A 16,623-nucleotide genomic window follows, 5' to 3' on the forward strand; every position below is an offset into this window, starting at 1 on the left:
ACCTGGCGAGAGAGGAAGGTGAGAGGGCGGCCGCGGTGGGGTGGCCCGGCCCCGCCCCGCCTCACGCCAGCCCTCCCAGCGGTACCCGGCCCGCGGTGGGTCTTCTCCATCCAGATGTAGCAGTTGTTCTGGGCCACGCCGGTCTGCGAGTCGAGGAAGGGCAGTCGCAGGCTGCGCTCCGCACACAGGCGCGCGTTGTAGCTGCGGCAGTGCTCGATGGCCTCGCGGTAGAAGTCCTCGCCTAGGCTAGAGGGGCAGCGAACGGGCGGGCGGCTGTCAGCAAGGGCAGGCGCACAGGGTCGCCCAGCACCCCTCCCCCGGCTGCCGGCCCGCCCAGGCTCGGGAGGGGTGGGCAGACCCCTCCAGCTTCACCTCTCTCCTCCTCCCACTCCGGGACCCAGGCTGGGGGAAGGGGACAGGGCCCAGGGGCCCCCAAACTGGGACTCAAACAGGCCTCCAGCTCATGAGTAGAAACACCATACAGAAACAAACAAAAACACACCGGGATGTATCCCTACATGAACACGTGCAGACACACAACACAAATCACACACAGTCACACGGGATTCACACACACAAAGAGAGACAAATCCCAGTACTCACAAAGGAGAAACAGACAAACCTCACACACGTGCACACATAAATATCTACTGAAAAAGACAAATATCCCAAGTTCCATAGTGTGGAGACGAATCACACAAATAACCATGCACAAAGACACATCACATATCCACAGACACACACCAGAAACACATCACTCACACAAAGACACACAACATGGAAACATAACACCACACACACATACACACCTCATGCAGCCAAAGACATACAGACACACACATGTCAAAGGACAGGAACTACAGAAACCACTTACCCCCCTGTGCACTTACCCACGTATACAAAGACACAACACAAACCACACACACAATATCCAGACACACAACACAAAGAAATCACATAGATTCACACAGGTACACACATTTACAAAGATGTGCAATGTGGAACCAGTATCTAAAATATAATACATCCACACAGACACACACACATATAAAACACAGAAACAGCCAAATCCACCCACAGTCACACAAAAATTTACACACAAATACACACAGTCCTACATACCCAAAAACACAGAACACAAGACAAATGACAGATAGTTCCAAAGGACACAGACACACACTGGGAGACCCAAATATCCAAAGATATCTAGTGCAGAATAAAAAGAAACGGACACACGTCCACACACCTATCCCCCAAAAATTCTTTAAAAAACCAGAACACAAATAAGTGGTACATACACACACTCCACATCCCAAGACAAAGGTAGTGTGGACTTCACTCCAGTTTGCCAAGGCTCCCGCACCCCCGGGTCATTTCACCCTCTCCCAGACCCGAGGGTCGCAGGGAGGGGACGATGTCCCCCTTCCCCAAAAAGAATCTGGAGGTCCCCCACGCCCTCCACCCCTCCAGGGAGCGGCGCATCCGACATCATTCTTGTCAGAGACCCACAGTCACACACTCTCGCACCCCCACGCAGCCCCGCACTCGGTGACAGCCCCCCAGACACCCCCTCGGCCCCACCCCCGGCCGCCACACACACCCAGGCCCGCGTAGACCCGCCCGCGCTCCCTCCCCGCCTCCTGCCAGCCCGCACCACCTCAGGGGGCCAGGGATGACAGTGGCCATCTTGCTCCCCGGGTCCTGCCCCCAGCAGGTCCCCGCCGGGTCGGTCCTCCCAGCGGTCGGGCGGGCGCTGAGGCCGCCCATCCATTCATTCCCGGGGGGCGGGAGCACGAGGGCCACGGCCAATAGCGGCGACGGGGCGGGCCCGCCCGGGCCATGCCGGGAGTGGTAGTCCCAGGCCAGTGGGCCCCCGGGACCCCGCGGGGACGGGGACGGCGCGGAGGAGGGGCCCGGGGCACGCACCGTCACTCACCCGCCCTCACTCGTCCACATAGCCTGCTCTCGCGTGCACACAACCACATGCACACCTGGACTCGCACACGCCCACGCATGGCAGTTTACACACACATTCACGCGGAGACTCACAGCCGCCCACACACTCCTACTCACACACCTTCGCACGGACTCACAGCCACATGCACACACACTGCAATACTAAGAGACGCAGAGACACCTCCCAGGTGCCCACACAGACTTCTCACCAACATGCTTCCAGCAGACACCTCCCATCCCCCCCACCCAAGTCTCTCCTGGCTCCAGAGTCCCCATCCGGGGCTGTCTCTCCCAGCAGCCACGCTCACGGTCACCCCGCCCTGCTCAACGCCTTCTGCAGGCCTGACAGCAGCAGTGCAGGTTAGAAACAGTAGTCTCACCTCCAGGGTTTAAATCTTAGCTCTGTCACTTGGTGGCCATGTGACCTTGGCAAATGACTTAACCTTTCTGGGCCTCAGTTTCCTCATCTGTAAAAAGAGGATGATGCCTCACTGGAGTGTTGTGAGGATTAAATGAGGAAGTATAGGCAAAGCATTTTAAAAGGTAACTGGCAGGCCAGGTGCAGTGGCTCACACCTGTAATCCCGGCACTTTGGGAGGCCCAGGCAGGTGGATCACCTGAGGTCAGGAGTAGGAGACCAGCCTGGCCAACAGTCTCTACTAAAAATACAAAAATTAGCCGGATGTGGTGGTGCATGCCTGTACTCCCAGCTATTTGGGAGGCTGAGGCAGGAGAATCACTTGAGCCCAGGAGGCGGAGGTTGCAGTGAGTTGACATCGCGCCTGGGCGACAGAGCAAGAATCTGCCTTAAACAAAAAAACAAAAAAAGGTACCTGGCAGGTAGTATTTGCTCAAGAAATCCATTTATTCCACAAAGGAGCTGATACGTACTTTACTAAGATGTCAATGGTAATACCTAAATGCTATCAGAAAGAATAATGCGGGCCAGGAACAGTGGCTCACGCTTGTAATCCCAGCACTTTGAGAGGCTGAGGCGGGCAGATCACCTGAGGTTGGGAGTTTGAGACCTGCCTGACCAACAAGGAGAAACCCCATCTCTACTAAAAATACAAAATTAGCCAGGCGTAGTGGCACATGCCTATAATCCCAGCCACTTGGGAAGCTGAGGCAGGAAAATCACTTGAACCCAGGAGGCGGAGGTTGCAGTGAGCCAAGATCATGCCTTTGCACTCCAGCCTGGGCAACAAGAGCAAGACTCCATCTCAAAAATAAATAAATAAATAACAAATAAGAAAGAAAGAATAATGCTGGCCAGGTGCAATGGTTCCAGTCTGCGATCCCAGTACTTTGGGAGGCCTAGATGAGAGGACTGCTTGAGCCCAGGAGTTTGAGACCAACCTGGGCAACATATCCAGACTCCTGTCTCTACAAAAAAAAAAAAATTTAAATTAGCTGGGCATGATGGCGCATCAGTGTAGTACCAGCTACTTGCGAGGCTAAAGTGGGAAGATAGCTTGAACCTGGGAGGCTGAGGCTGCAGTGAGCTGTGGTCTCACCACTGCACTCCAGTCTGGATGGCAGAGCAAGACTCTGTCTCTAAAAGCAAACAAACAAACAAACAAAATAAGTAAGCAGGGCGAGGTGACTCATGCCTGTAATACCAGCAATTTGGGAGGCTGAGATGAGAGGACCACTTGAGCTCAGGAGACCAGCCTGGGCAACATAGCGAGACCTGGTCTCTACCAAAAAGAAAATAAATAGCTGGGCATGGTGGCACATGCCTATGGTCCCAGCTACTCAGGAGGCTGAGTCAGGAGGATTGGTTGAGCCCAGGAGATCAAAGCTGTAATGAGCTATGATCACACCACTACACTCCAGGCTGGACAACTGAGCAAGACCCTATCTCCAAAAAAAAAAAAAAAAAAAAATAGATGCTCAGTAGATATTTGTTGAATGAGTAAATGCACCCATCATGTGCTGGGCATAGTTCACCCCGTGTTGCTATTATTATCTGCATTTTCCAGGTGAGGAATCTGAGGCACAGGAAGGTGACCTCACATACCTGCATCCCCTGGCGGCTCTTTGAAAGTGAGACTGAAGGAAGGAGGCAGGCACCCTGACGCCCCTCCCCAAGTGGCCCTGACCTCCTTCTCTCTTCCACTGTCACACACACTGACTCCACTGGAAGAGATCCCCAGGGAGTGAGCGGACCCACTGAGTCACACACTGACCCAGTCTCTCCACAACACCACCACCCCGTCCCTCTTCCCGTCTCACCCCTCCTTCCCCTTTCCCCTTCCTCTCTTCCGCCCCGACCCCTGTAGAGCCAGCATTCAGGTTTGGGCGGCTGCTGTAATTAACACGCCCACAAACGCCCTCATCCACCAGGGGGCGCCCCAGCCGACAATAGTGGCCCGCTAGCCTTCACCATTTTTGTCACTTGAAATCCCCCCATGAGAAAGATCCAGTCAAGGCCTCCTACACTCACGGTCACTTCTACACACACACACACACACACACACACACACCCCTCTAGTCTTAGACCCTTTCCACCAACTCGCCCATCTAAGCCAGGTAAGGCCTTGGCCCGCCCCTCTCCTGAAACAGGAGGAAGTGGGTCTCTGATTCACATATGGCCTGGAGTGTGACAAAGGGATTAAGTGGGGGAAAGTGGCACCCCTACGATCACTCTGGCCTCCAGGGGCCTATAGTGGCCACCCCACGCCTTGCCCACGGTGAGCTGTGACCCCACCTTCCTCTCTCACCTCCCATTCGCTCACAGGTCCCCTAGCACACCCTCTTACACTTGATTCCCACACCTCTAGCCTCAGGCACTCACCCCTGCCCCACCCCAAACTCTCATGTCAATTTGATTAAGAGAAGCCCGAGTGTAGACACTCTGAGTGTAGACCTTTCTAACAGTCCTCCTCTACAAGCAGAATTTCTATTTGTCTTTTCTTTTCTTCCTTTCTTTCTTTCGCTTTTTCCTTCTCTCTTTCTTTCTTCCTTTCTTTCTTTCTCCTTCTTTCTTTCCTCTTTCTTTTTCTCTCTCTCTTTTTTTTTGGACAGGGTCTCACTCAATGGCCCAGGCTGGAGTGCATGAACACAGCTCACTGCAGCCTCCACCTCCCAGGCCTAAGCGATCCTCCCACCTCAAACCCCCAAGTAGCTGGGACTACAGGTGTGCACCACCACACCCGGCTAATTTTTGTATTTTTGTAAAAACAGGGTGTCCCTATGTTGGCCAGGCTAGTCTCAAACTTCTAAGCTCAAGTGATCTGCCCACCCTGGCCTCCCAAAGTGCTGGGATTACAGGCATGAGCCTCTGTGTCTGGCCAACCAGCAGGGCCTCTCTACCCGCAGACCCAGGCTGACACTTGGAGCGGGCTCTCCTTTCTTTCCTTCCGCCCTAACCACCTGCACACACCACTCCCACACACTTCTACACACTTGAACTCCCAGTCCTCTCCCTGGCCCAAACAACCCTCCTGCCCCATGCCCCAGTGCCCTGTTGGGGAGCTGGCCCACAGTAGAAATCAATTTCATAAATCAATATTGATACCACTAATAATAATCACTACATTTGATCAGTGTCGGTCTCTGTGCTAAGTGCTTTACAAAGATGGCCTTATTTAAGCCCCAGGACAGCCCCATCGGGTGGTAAGGGCTGTTAGAAGCCCCCATACACAGATGGTAAAACTGAGGCTCACGGCGGGGGAACATTCGTGGCTCAAGCTGGTTTCGGAACTCAGTCGGAACTTCCGAGGGCGGCACCCTCCAGCTCCTTCTCCCCATGGGATTTGACTCGCATTCCTTCAGGAGCCAGGGAGTCCCCACCCTCACCCCTGCAGAGACCTTTTGGAAGGGGAGGGCACAGAGGGGCAGGGCCCTCCCAGTCCAGGCTTACTCTGGCTGGGCCCCTGCTCAGGGCTCCAGCACACCTCCTCCTGGGGTCTGGGCCAGGGTCAAGGTGAGGGGCCCCATCGCCTGTAGATCCACCAACTTGCACAGGTGCCCCGTTCCCAGCCATTTTGCGGATATCCCTCACAGGACAGACAGCTGTCTGTGTGTACCACTTAAGGTGAGAGGGCAGCAGAGGGGTGTCACCACCATGCACCACCTCACACGGACCCAAGCCCCACACACCGGCTCCCGGCACCCTGCTCACGGCGGAGCCACACGTGTAGGCGCGTGCCTCTAAATCTCTGCCCCGCTTCCTCTCCCAACTCCCACCCTCCACCTCCCACCCCCATTCCCGCCAGAAACCAGAAGCAACTGGCGGCCTCTGGTCCAGCCAGCAGGCGCATCCCTTCTCGTGGGTGGGGTGGGGGGCCGCTCCCTCTCTCACTCTCTCCCTCTCACCCCCCTTCACCCCCGCCCCCAGCCCTCGATGTTCAAGGTCAAGGCAGCCAGTGCACGGGGTTGGGGGAAGGGTGGGGGAGGTCGCCCCGGCCCCTTTGTGCGACGCCGCGGGCGCTCGCCCTCCGCCTCCTCCACCAGGCCCGGGAGGAGGGGGAGGGGAGCGCCGCGCTCGCCTGCGGGGAGGGAGGGCGGGAGCGGCCGAGCGCCTGTCACTCGGAGCCCGCTGTCACCGCCTGGGAACAGGGGGTGGGGGAGGGCTGGGACCCGGGAGTCCGGGATCCCGAAGAGGAAGCAAGAGCGAGATGGAGAGGGGGAAGGGGAGGGGTGGAGAGCGCGAGGGATGGCAAGGAGAGGGGAGGGTCAGGAGGGGCCAGGCTGGGACCCAGACGTCCGAGTTCCCAGTCACCAGGCCCGGGAAGAGGCGAACGCTCGGAGGGCCGCGGCCAGGGAGAAAGGGAGGGAATCCCCGAAGACCGAGGGCGCTCCCGGCACCGCCTCCTGGGCAGCCGGTCCCCAAGGGGATCAGAGATGCTCCCGTTTGATGTGTATGGGCGGGGAGAGGGAAGGATGCTGCGGTCCAGGCTGACCGTGGGTTCGGGGTTTCTAGTTCCCAGAGATTCCGGGAGGAAAAAGGGGAGGCAGAGGGGATGGAACTCGGGACCCCCGACGTCTCAGCTCCCACCCTGCGGCCGCGAGGGCCGGGGTCCCCAGAGAAAGAAGGGGAAAGAGAGAAAGGCGCTTTGATGAGGGGAGAGCGGGTAATGGAAACCCTGGAGACCGAGGTCCGGACTTAGGTGTTCGAGCTTCCAGCCCCGGCTGGGGCAGGCCCGGCACCTCCGGAGACCCTGAGGAAGAGATGGAGGAGAGGGAAGCCCCTACCCCCACTCTGGGTGGGGAAACGGCCTCCGCCACCCCCAGCCCGCGCCACATTCCTTCACTGACAGCGACAAAGAAGAGGCGCCCCCGCGACCCTGGAGGGGCTCCCGCCCCCAACCCCAGGGGGCGACAGGGGGTGGGGGTCCCCGGGGCAAGGGTTCGCGCTGGGGGCCCCCATTCAACTACGGTCCGCGCGCTGGGTTCCCCTCCTCAGCCCTAGGGCGAGCGGGGGAAGGGCTCCTGGTGGGGGGGGTCTGGACAGGGGGCGGGGACGGCGGGGACACTCACGACTTGAGCGGGTTCTGAATGGCGGTAGCCATGGCCCGCTCGGCTGGGCCGCCTCCGGCCCGGGGCGCCGCTGCCGCCGCGCGCGGGCCCAGCCCGGCCTGCGCCGCCCGCTCTGCCGCCCAGCGCGCTACGATTTCATTCATTCTTGGGGCTGCGGCGCGAGCGGAGCGGGGCGGGCCGGGGGCGGGGCTCAGCCAATCCCCGCGCCCCCCGGCGCACGACGGGACGTGGAGTCTAGGGGCGCGCGGCGGCGCCCGAGGGCGCCCCTGCCCGGACTACACGTCCCAGGGGGCGTCAGGAGGACCGCGCTCCCATTGGCTGCTGGGGATACAGGGAGGGGCGGGGCTCCCCCCAGAGCATCTTTCCTCCCTTCCTGGGAGTGCTCGGTCTCCAGCTCGGGATCTCCACCCTCCAGGCACCGCGGGCGCGGAATCAGGTGGTCCCTAGCTTCTAGGTGTCCCCAGGGTATGCGGATGACCCTAAAGTCTGTCGTGTATTATTGTCTGGGCCTATTTGGGTGTCTCTTCTATGTCGGACAGCCTGTGAACAAGCACAGGGGTTCATCAGTGCCTTTGTTCATTTACTGAGTGCCTGCTGTGTTCCAGGAACTCTTCTAGGCACTGGGGATACAGCAATGACCAAAACAAAGTTGCCACTCTCAAGGAGCTGACATTCTAGTGGAGAAAGACAGATAATAAGAAAATAAATAGATAAAATCATTTCAGACAGTGAACGGTGCTATAAAGAAAAGAAAATGGGGCCAGTCGTGGTGCCTCATGCCTGTAATCCCATCACTTTGGGAGGCCGAGGCAGGTGCGTCATCTGAGCTCAGGAGTTCAAGACCAATATGGGCAAGATGGCGAAACCCCATCTCTACCCAAAATACAAAAAATTAGCGGGGTGTGGTGGCGCATGACTGTAATCGCAGCTATTCAGGAAGCTGAGGTGGGAGGATCACTTGAACCTGGGAGGCAGAGGTTGCAGTAAGCCGAGATTGTGCCACTGCATTCCAGCCTGGGTGACAGAGTGAGACCCTGTTTCAAAAAATAAATAAATAAATAATAAAAAGAAAAGAGAGAGAGAGAGAGAAAAGAAAAGAAAAAGAGAAGAGTCTGGGCACACACTTACAATCCCAGCACTTTGGGAAGCTGAGGCAGGAGGATTGCTTGAGCCCCAGAGCACGAGACCAGCCTGGGCAACATAGTGAGACCCCATCTCTACAAAAAGTTTAAAAATTATCTGGGTGTGGGGATGCATGTCTGCAGTCTCAGCTACTCAGGAGGATGAGGCACGAAGATCACTTGAGCCTGAAAGTTGGAGGCAGCAGTGAGCTATGATCACACCACTGCACTCCAGCCTGGACAACAGAGACAGTCTCTGTCTTGAAAGAAAGAGAGAGAGAGAGAGAGAGAAAGAGAAAGAAAATAAAATAGATTCAGCAGAACACAGATTCTGGAAAGAAAAAAATAAACAAATGAAAAATAACTTTAGGGACGGGCGCGGTGGCTCACGCGTGTAATCCCAGCACTTTGGGAGGCCAAGATGGGTGGATCACGAGGTCAGGAGATCGAGACGATCCTGGCTAACACGGTGAAACTCCCTCTCTACTAAAAATACAAAAATTAGCCGGGCGCGGTGGCGGGCGCCTGTAGTCCCAGCTACACAGGAAGCTGAGGCAGGAGAATGGTGTGAACCTGGGAGGCGGAGCTTGCAGTGAGTGGGGATTGCGCCACTCCAGCCTGGGCGACAGAGCGAGACTCTGTCTTCTGTCTCAAAAAAAATCAAAGAGAAAAGAAAACTTTAAAAAAAGAAAACAGATTGATTTGAAGGAGTGAAGAAGTGGCTTCTCCGAGGAGAGGACATTTGAGCTAAGATCTAGAGGTTGCCAGCATGCACTAAGAAGCACGTCTAGGACAGGATCAACAAGTGCAAATGCCCTGGGCTGGGAACAAGTGTGGCATGTTCAAAGATCAGGAAGCAATTGAGTGTGACTGGAGCAGAGTGAGCAGGGGGAGACCGCCTGGGGAGACAGCAAGGACTCGGCTCATGTAGGACCTTGTAGGTCATTATAAAGAAAATGGATTTTGTTCTAAGTGCAATCAATCATCCTGGACTCTCCTCTTCTTCTTTTTCACACACACACCCCAAGCCCATCAGCAAATCCTGTTGTCTCTATTTTCAAAACATATCCAGATTCCACCCACTCTCTGCCCTTCATGGCCTGCACCCCAGTCCTGTCCATCATCGTCTGCTGCCTGGATTATGGTAGCATTTTCATCACTGGGCTCCTGCCCCCCAAGTTTGCTCTCCCCACACAGCCAGAGCGGGTTATCTGAAGCATATCTCTGGGCTGACCACAGTGGCTCACGCCTGTAATCCCAACAGTTTGGGAGGCCAAGGTGGGTGGATCACTTGAGGTCAGGAGTTTGAGACCAGTCTGGACAACATGGAGAAACCCCATCTCTACTAAAAATACAAAAATTAGCCAGTGGTGGTGGCACATGCCTGTAACCCCAGTTACTCGGAAGGCTGAGGCAGGAGAATCGCTTGGACCCAGGAGACAGAGGTTGCAGTGAGCCAAGATCGCACCGCTGCACTCCAGCCTGGGCAAAAGAGTGAGATTCCATCTCAACTAATAATAATAATAAAAATTAATTAAGCATATATCTGCATCCAACCACTTTCTGGCTCAAACCTCCAACAGCTTCTTTCATAATTTGAATAAAATGCAAAGCCCTCACTATGCCCTCCTCCATCCCTCCTCAACCCTCATCACATTTCTGGCCTCTTTCCCCTCCTTGCTTCCCTTGGCTAACTTCATTCCAGCCCCATCAGCCTCCTCCCTGTTCCCGGAACATTCCAATCCCACTCCAGCCACAGGACCTTTGCACCTCTGCCTAGCGTGCTCCTCCCACAGACACCTCCCTCGCTCCATCCCGCACTTCATTCAGGTCTCTGGTTAAATGCCACCTCCTCAGAGACAACCCTAGTTAAAATAGCAGCTCCTGGCCTCAGGCACAAGCCACAACACCCAGCCAAAATTATGAATAAATAAATGTATTGGCCGGGTGCAGTGGCTCACGTTTGTAATCCTAGCACTTTGGGAGGCCAAGGCGGGTGGATCACCTGAAATCAAGAGTTCGGGACCAGGTGGCCAACACGTTGAACCCCATCTCTACTAAAAATACAAAAATAAGCCAGGCATGGTGGCTCGTGCCTGTAATCCCAGCCACTCGAGAGGCTGAGGCAAGAGAATCACTTGAACCCAGGGAGCGGAGGTTGCAGCAAACCGAGATTGCACCACTTCACTCCAGCCTGGGCAAAAGAGCAAAAAACTCCGTCTCAAAATAAAATAATAAAATAAAATAAATGTATCAATTAGTCATGCTCCATGCCTCTCCCCAATGTCCAAAAGCATGCACCCAGCATGAAGAGAGTCAGGTGGGATCCAGGCTGTGCCCTACCTCATATAGACACTTAGAAAACCTGAAGTGAGGGGCAGATTTGGGGCCTTTATTAAGGAAAACTGCCCACCAGAGGGTCTGGACCTAAGGCTTCAAGGCAGAGAGAAGGGATAGATTAAAAGGCACACTTGGCTGGGCGTGGTGCCTCACGCTATAATCCCAACACTTTGGGAGGCCGAGGAGAGTGGATCACCTGAAGTCAGGGGTTCGAGACCAGCCTGGCCAATATGGTATAACCCCGACTCTACTAAAAATACAAAAATTAGCCAGGCGTGGTGGTGGGCACCTGTAGTCCCAGCTATTCGGGAGGCTGAGGCAGGAGAATCACTTGAACCAGGGAAGTGGAGGCTGCAGTGAGCTGAGATGGCACCACTGCACTCTAGTCTGGGCAACAGAGCGAGACTCCATCTCAAAATAAATAAATAAATGGCACATCCACTCATTTCTAGAGAACGATGGTCTCCATCCCTGTGTGGACGTGCTGGGGACACAGCAGTGGTTGAGATGGTCCAGACTTTGCCTTAAGCTTGGAGTCCAGAAGAGTAACAGACTCATCACCAGACAGTGATGCCCAGAGGGGTCCAGGTGGGATGGGGAGCACAGGCAGAGGCGTCGGGGCTGGGACAAGAGGGACACAGGCAGAGGGGTCCGGGCAGGGTCTGGGGGGCACAGGCAGAGGGATCCGGCCAGGGATTGGGGGCACAGGCGGAGGGCTAGGGGCTGGGGCGGGGGAGGCACAGGGCACTGTGGGAGCCCAGAGGCGGCTGTCTCCTGGCCTAGAGTGACAGTCAGGGAAGCCTTCCTGGAGGAGAGAACACCCGGCCTGCATGTGAATCCTTTTGAGTCCTGACCCCCTGATCTACGCGAACACAGGGTAGGGTTCCTGCTCTGACCCCTCGGGGCCTTAATGCCTGATGTTCCCATCGCTTAAGTTTTGGGGAACAAACCCTAAAAGTCTCGACCTGTGGTCGCTTCTCCTAATCCTGGAACCCAAGGGTTTTCCCACCAGAGGGCGCTGTGGCCCCAGTCTTTGTCCAGCAGAGGCTGCTTCAGAAGCCTCAGATCCGGGAGACATCCTGCAGGTCTTGGGGCTGCCGGTGGAGACACTGGGCCCCCAAACCTGAGCCTCAGACCCTGCCCAGGACCTGGTCACCAGGGTCTCTTCCCTCTCCTTCTCTCTCTCACACACAAATACACACATACACGCCTCTAATCCAAGGTTCCGGTGGACCTGGAATCACAGAAAACTCTCTGCCCCATGCCCGCTGGGTCCAGCTTTTGCCTCTGAAGGAGATACGACTGCTAACAGCCACTTCTCCCCTCTCCTCCCCGCTACAGTTCAGAGGAAGCCTCCCCTAAGCGGCCCTTGGGATGTTCAGGTGTGCTCGTCAGAAGTTTCCTGCCCAGGTCTGGCGCAGTGGCTCATGCCTGTAATTCCAGCACTTTGGGAAGCGGAGGCAGGCTGACCACCTGAGGTCAGGAGTTTGAGACCAACCTGGCCAAAATGGTGAAACCCTGTCTGTACTAAAAGTACAAAAAATAACTGGCTGAGCGTGGTGGCAGGTGCCTGTAATCCCCAGCTACTCAGGAGGTTGAGATGAGAGAATCGCTTGAACCCAGGAGGCGGACACTGCAGTGAGCTGAGATCATGCCACTGCACTCCAGCCTGGGCAACAAGAGCGAGACCCTGTATCAAAAACAAAAAAAGTTTCCTGCCCAGATGGGGATGCTGAGGTGCAGAAGAGGTGGGGCTGGTGGGGCCACGCAGCATCAGGGCAACAACACTCATGACCATAATAGCAAATAAGGAACCGTTGGTTTAGCTCCTCCTGAGTCAGGATCTGTACTGAGCTTTAACAAGCTACACACATCACTGGATCATATAGACCACACTTGGGAAGCAGGAGCCCAAACCTCAGCAATGAGCTGAGGCAGGAAGCCCTCATCCTTCATGGCAGGGAGAACTGGGGTTTGAACCCAGGTGTCTCATGCTGGGATGCTGGATGTAATCCCAGCATCCAGCACTTTGGAAAGCCAAGGTGGGAGTTTTGTTTTGTTTTTGTTTTTGTTTTGCTATTTTGAGACAGAGTCTCACTCCGTCGCCCAGGCTGGAGTTCAGGGGCACCATCTCAGCTCACTGCAACCTCCGCCTCCTGGGTTCAAGCGATTCTCCTGCCTCAGCCTCCTAAGTAGCTGGGACTACAGGCATGCACCACCACATCTGACTAATTTTTGTATTTTTAGTAGAGATGAGGTCTCACCATGTTGGCCAGGCTGATCTCGAACTCCTGACCTCAAGCGATCCACCCACCTCGGCCTCCCAAAGTGCTGGGATTACAGGCGTGAGCTACCGCGCCTGGCCAGGAGGATCATTTGAGCCCAGGAGTTTGAGACTAAACAAGGCAACATAGTGAGACCCCATCTCTACAAAAGATTAAAAATAAATTAGCCAAGTGTGGTGGGGGGCACTTATACTCCCAGCTATTCAGGAGGCTGACGCAGGAGGGTGACTTGAACCCAACTTGGGCTTCTGAAGGAGACATGATTGCTAAGGTCGAGGCAGTAGTGAGCTGTGATTGTGACACTGCACTCCAGCCTGGAGTGCAGAGGGAGACTTGACACAGACAGGAGAGCCAGACTCTGGCTCAAAAAAAAAAAAAAAAAAAAGAAAAAGAAATATCAGGCCGGGCATGGTGGCTCAGGCTGGGCATAGTGGCTCATGCCTGTAATCCCAACTCTTTGGGAGGCTGAGGCAGGCGGACCACGAGGTCAAGAGATTGAGGCCATCCTGGCCAGCATGGTGAAACCCTGTCTTTACTAAAAATACAAAAATTAGCTGGGCATAGTGGCGCGCACCTATAGTCCCAGCTACTCAGGAGGCTGAGGCAGGAGAATCCTTGAACACAGGAGGGAGAGGCTGCAGTGAGCCAACATTGAGCCAATGTACTCCAGCCTGACGACAAAGTGAGACTCCGTCTCAAAAAAAAAAAAAAAAAACGGAAAGGAAAAAGAAAGAAGAAAGAAAGGAAAGGAAAGGAAAAGGAAAGGGAAAGGGAAAAGAAAAGAATCTCTGTGACTATTGGTGGGGGCACAGACTGTGGAGGCAAAGGGGAGAGCAGAGACCAGGGAAGTGGTGCCAAGATGGGTCAGAAGGGAAGGGGAGCAACAGGGTGGGTATGAGAAGGGGATGGGAAGTAAGAGAATGTGGCTATTATATGACCACCAACGTGGTGGCCTAAAACAACAGAAATGGGCGGGCAAGGGTCACGCCTGGAATCCCAGCACTTTGGGAGGCCAAGGAGGGCAAGATCACTTGAGGTCAGGAGTTCAAGACCAGCCTGGCCAACATGGTGAAACCCCGTCTCAACTAAAAATACAAAAATTAGCTGGGTGTGGTGATGCATGTCTGCAGTGTCAGCTACTCAGGAGGCTGAGGCAAGAGGATCACCTGAGCCTGAAAGTTGGAGGCAGTAGTGAGCTATGATCACAGCACTACACTCCAGCCTGGACAACAGAGTCTCTCTCTCTAAAAAAAAAAAAAAAAAAAAAGAAAGAAAGAAAGAAAAGAAAAGAAAAAGAAAGAAGAAAATAAAATAGATTCAGCAGAACACAGATTCTAAAAAGAAAAAAGCAAATAAAAAATAATTTTAAAAGAGAAAACAGATTGATTTGAAGGAGTGAAGAAGTGTGGTGGCAGGCGCCTGTAATCCCAGCTACTCGGGAGGCTGAGGCAGGAGAACTGCTTGAACCCAGGAGGCGGAGATTGCAGTGAGTCGTGATGGCGCCATTGCACTCCAACCTAGGTGAGAAATGAGAGAGCGATACGTTTCTCAAAAAACAAACAAACAAACAAACAAAAACACAGAAATGTATTCTCTGACACCTTAGAGGCCAGAAGTCCAAAGTCAGTGTCACTGGGCTGACAGCAAGGTGTGGCCTGGGCTGTGTTCCTTCGGGAGGCTCTAGGGGAAAATCTGTTCCTCTCCAATTCCAGCTTATGGGGGTTGCTGGCAGTCCTAGGCTTGGCCACATCACTCCAGTCTTCAAGGCCAGCATCTCCACATCTCTGCTCCACCTTCACAGCACCTTCTGCTGTCTGTGTCAAGTCTCCCTCTGCCTCCCTCTTAAAGGGCACATATAATCGCTTTTGGAACTCACCTAGATAATTCAGGAGAATCTACCTCCCCTCAGGTCCCCCTTCTTTTATTTGAGACACAGTCTCACTCTGTCCCCAGGCTGGAGTGCAGTGGCGCCATCTTGGCTCACTGCAACCTCCGCCTCCCAGGTTCTAGCTATTCTTCTGCCTCAGCCTCCTGAGTGGCTGGGATTACAGGCGCCTGCCACCATGCCCAGCTAATTTTTGTATTTTTAGTAGAAACGGGGTTTCACTGTGTTGGCCAGGATGGTCTCAATCTCTTGACCTTGTGATCCGCCCACCTCGGCTTCCCAAAGCGCTGGGATTACAGACGTGAACCACCGCACCTGGCTTTTTTTGTTGTTGTTGTTTTATAGAGAGAGTGTCTCACTTTGTTGCCTGGGCTGGTCTCAAACTCCTGGCCTCAAGTGATCCTCCCACCTCAGCCTCCCAACACCCTGTGATTACAGGCATGAGCTGCCACACCCAGCCAGATCCCATGTTAAGATGCTTAACTCAATCTCATCTGCAAAGACTCTTTCCTTCTACGGAACTATGATCTCTTTGGGGAGGCATGATTCAGCCTCCCCCAGCAGAGTGGACAGAATCTGAGGGTGGATAATTTACAAATCTGACTTGGAGTGTCAAGAATGAGGATGATGCCAGGGTCTGGAACCTGAGCAACTGGAGGCCCCTGAGATGGGGCCGCATGAGAAAGGGGCAGGTTAGGGAGAGGGCAGGAAATCCAGAGGTGTTGGGTCTGATATACGCATCAGACATCCAAGTGTTGTTGGGTGAATCTGAAGGTCAGAGAAGAGGTCAGGCTGGAAAGAATGGTGGAAGACTGTTGATGTTACGTAAAGTCATCTTCTCCACGCAGGCATTCTCCCCAGGGGATCTCACTCAGCCTTCTCACTGTAGGTAACATCAACAGTCTTCCAAACGTCAGAGACCCCGGCTGACCAGCATTGACAGGTGAGAGAGTGAAGAGGAACCAGCTGAGAACGAGGATGGAGACAGAGGAGGCAGGGAGGGGAGAGGAGGCCAGAGACAGTGGCCCTGTAAAGAAAACATTCCGACGGGCATGGTGGCTCACAGCTGCAAGCCCAGCACTGGGCAGCTGAGGGGGAAGGATCTCTTGAGCCGAGGAGTTTTCAAGACCAACCTGAGCAACATACTGAGACCCTCGTCTCTACAAAAAATAAGAAAATTAGCAGGGCACGGTGGTGCATGCCTGTAGCCCCAGCTACTGGGGAGGCTGAGGGGGGAGGATCACCTGAGCCTCCGTGCTTCCCTTGCTCATAGTGACGGTTCCAAGTGTGTCTCTCTCCTTTCCCCGTCCTTGCTCACAAGCTTCTTATTTTGTGGAAGCCACTAGAAGAGAACACCCTAATTCCCTCCTCTCCTGCCGACTGGCCCACCTCCTGGCTTCTGTGCTGGTAGGTAGTTTCGGGTGCTGTTGGGATGAATCAGCTGTCTCTAACTGACCCCTCCTTGGGGACTTTCCCCATTTTCTTTTTTTTTTTTTTTTCTTCTGTATGTGCCGCTACATAGGGACCCTTTTGTAGGATTATTTTTAAA

The 16,623-nt window shown here is 54.4% G+C and overlaps 1 protein-coding gene across 32 annotated transcripts in view; it reads right to left on the reverse strand.

Annotated features, from left to right (window-relative positions):
• The window catches only part of DPF1 (double PHD fingers 1), a 19,236-nt gene extending 11,656 nt beyond the window's left edge, over window positions 1-7,580 (reverse strand). For 8 of the 32 annotated variants that reach the window (XR_012427537.1, XR_012427538.1, XR_012427535.1 and 5 more), the window contains exons 1-3: window positions 7,444-7,580; window positions 86-246; window positions 1-2 (exon numbers count right to left, since the gene is read on the reverse strand). The exon at window positions 1-2 is cut by the window's left edge and continues 106 nt beyond it. Coding sequence is in view for 20 of the 32 variants with exons in the window: in XM_045379590.2 (XP_045235525.2) it covers window positions 1-2; window positions 86-246; window positions 7,444-7,475 (195 nt within the window). In the remaining 12 variants the exon portion in view is untranslated. Of the gene's footprint in view, window positions 3-85; window positions 247-1,298; window positions 1,548-1,654; window positions 1,745-1,936; window positions 2,201-7,443 lie in introns of those variants that run through there. The other 24 variants (XR_012427540.1, XM_074023409.1, XM_074023401.1 and 21 more) reach the window with 6 other exon arrangements.
• Window positions 7,581-16,623: the final 9,043 nt, after the last annotated feature.

This window comes from Macaca fascicularis, chromosome 19 (assembly GCF_037993035.2).
Source record: "Macaca fascicularis isolate 582-1 chromosome 19, T2T-MFA8v1.1".
In the NCBI taxonomy this organism is placed as follows: domain Eukaryota; kingdom Metazoa; phylum Chordata; class Mammalia; order Primates; family Cercopithecidae; genus Macaca; species Macaca fascicularis.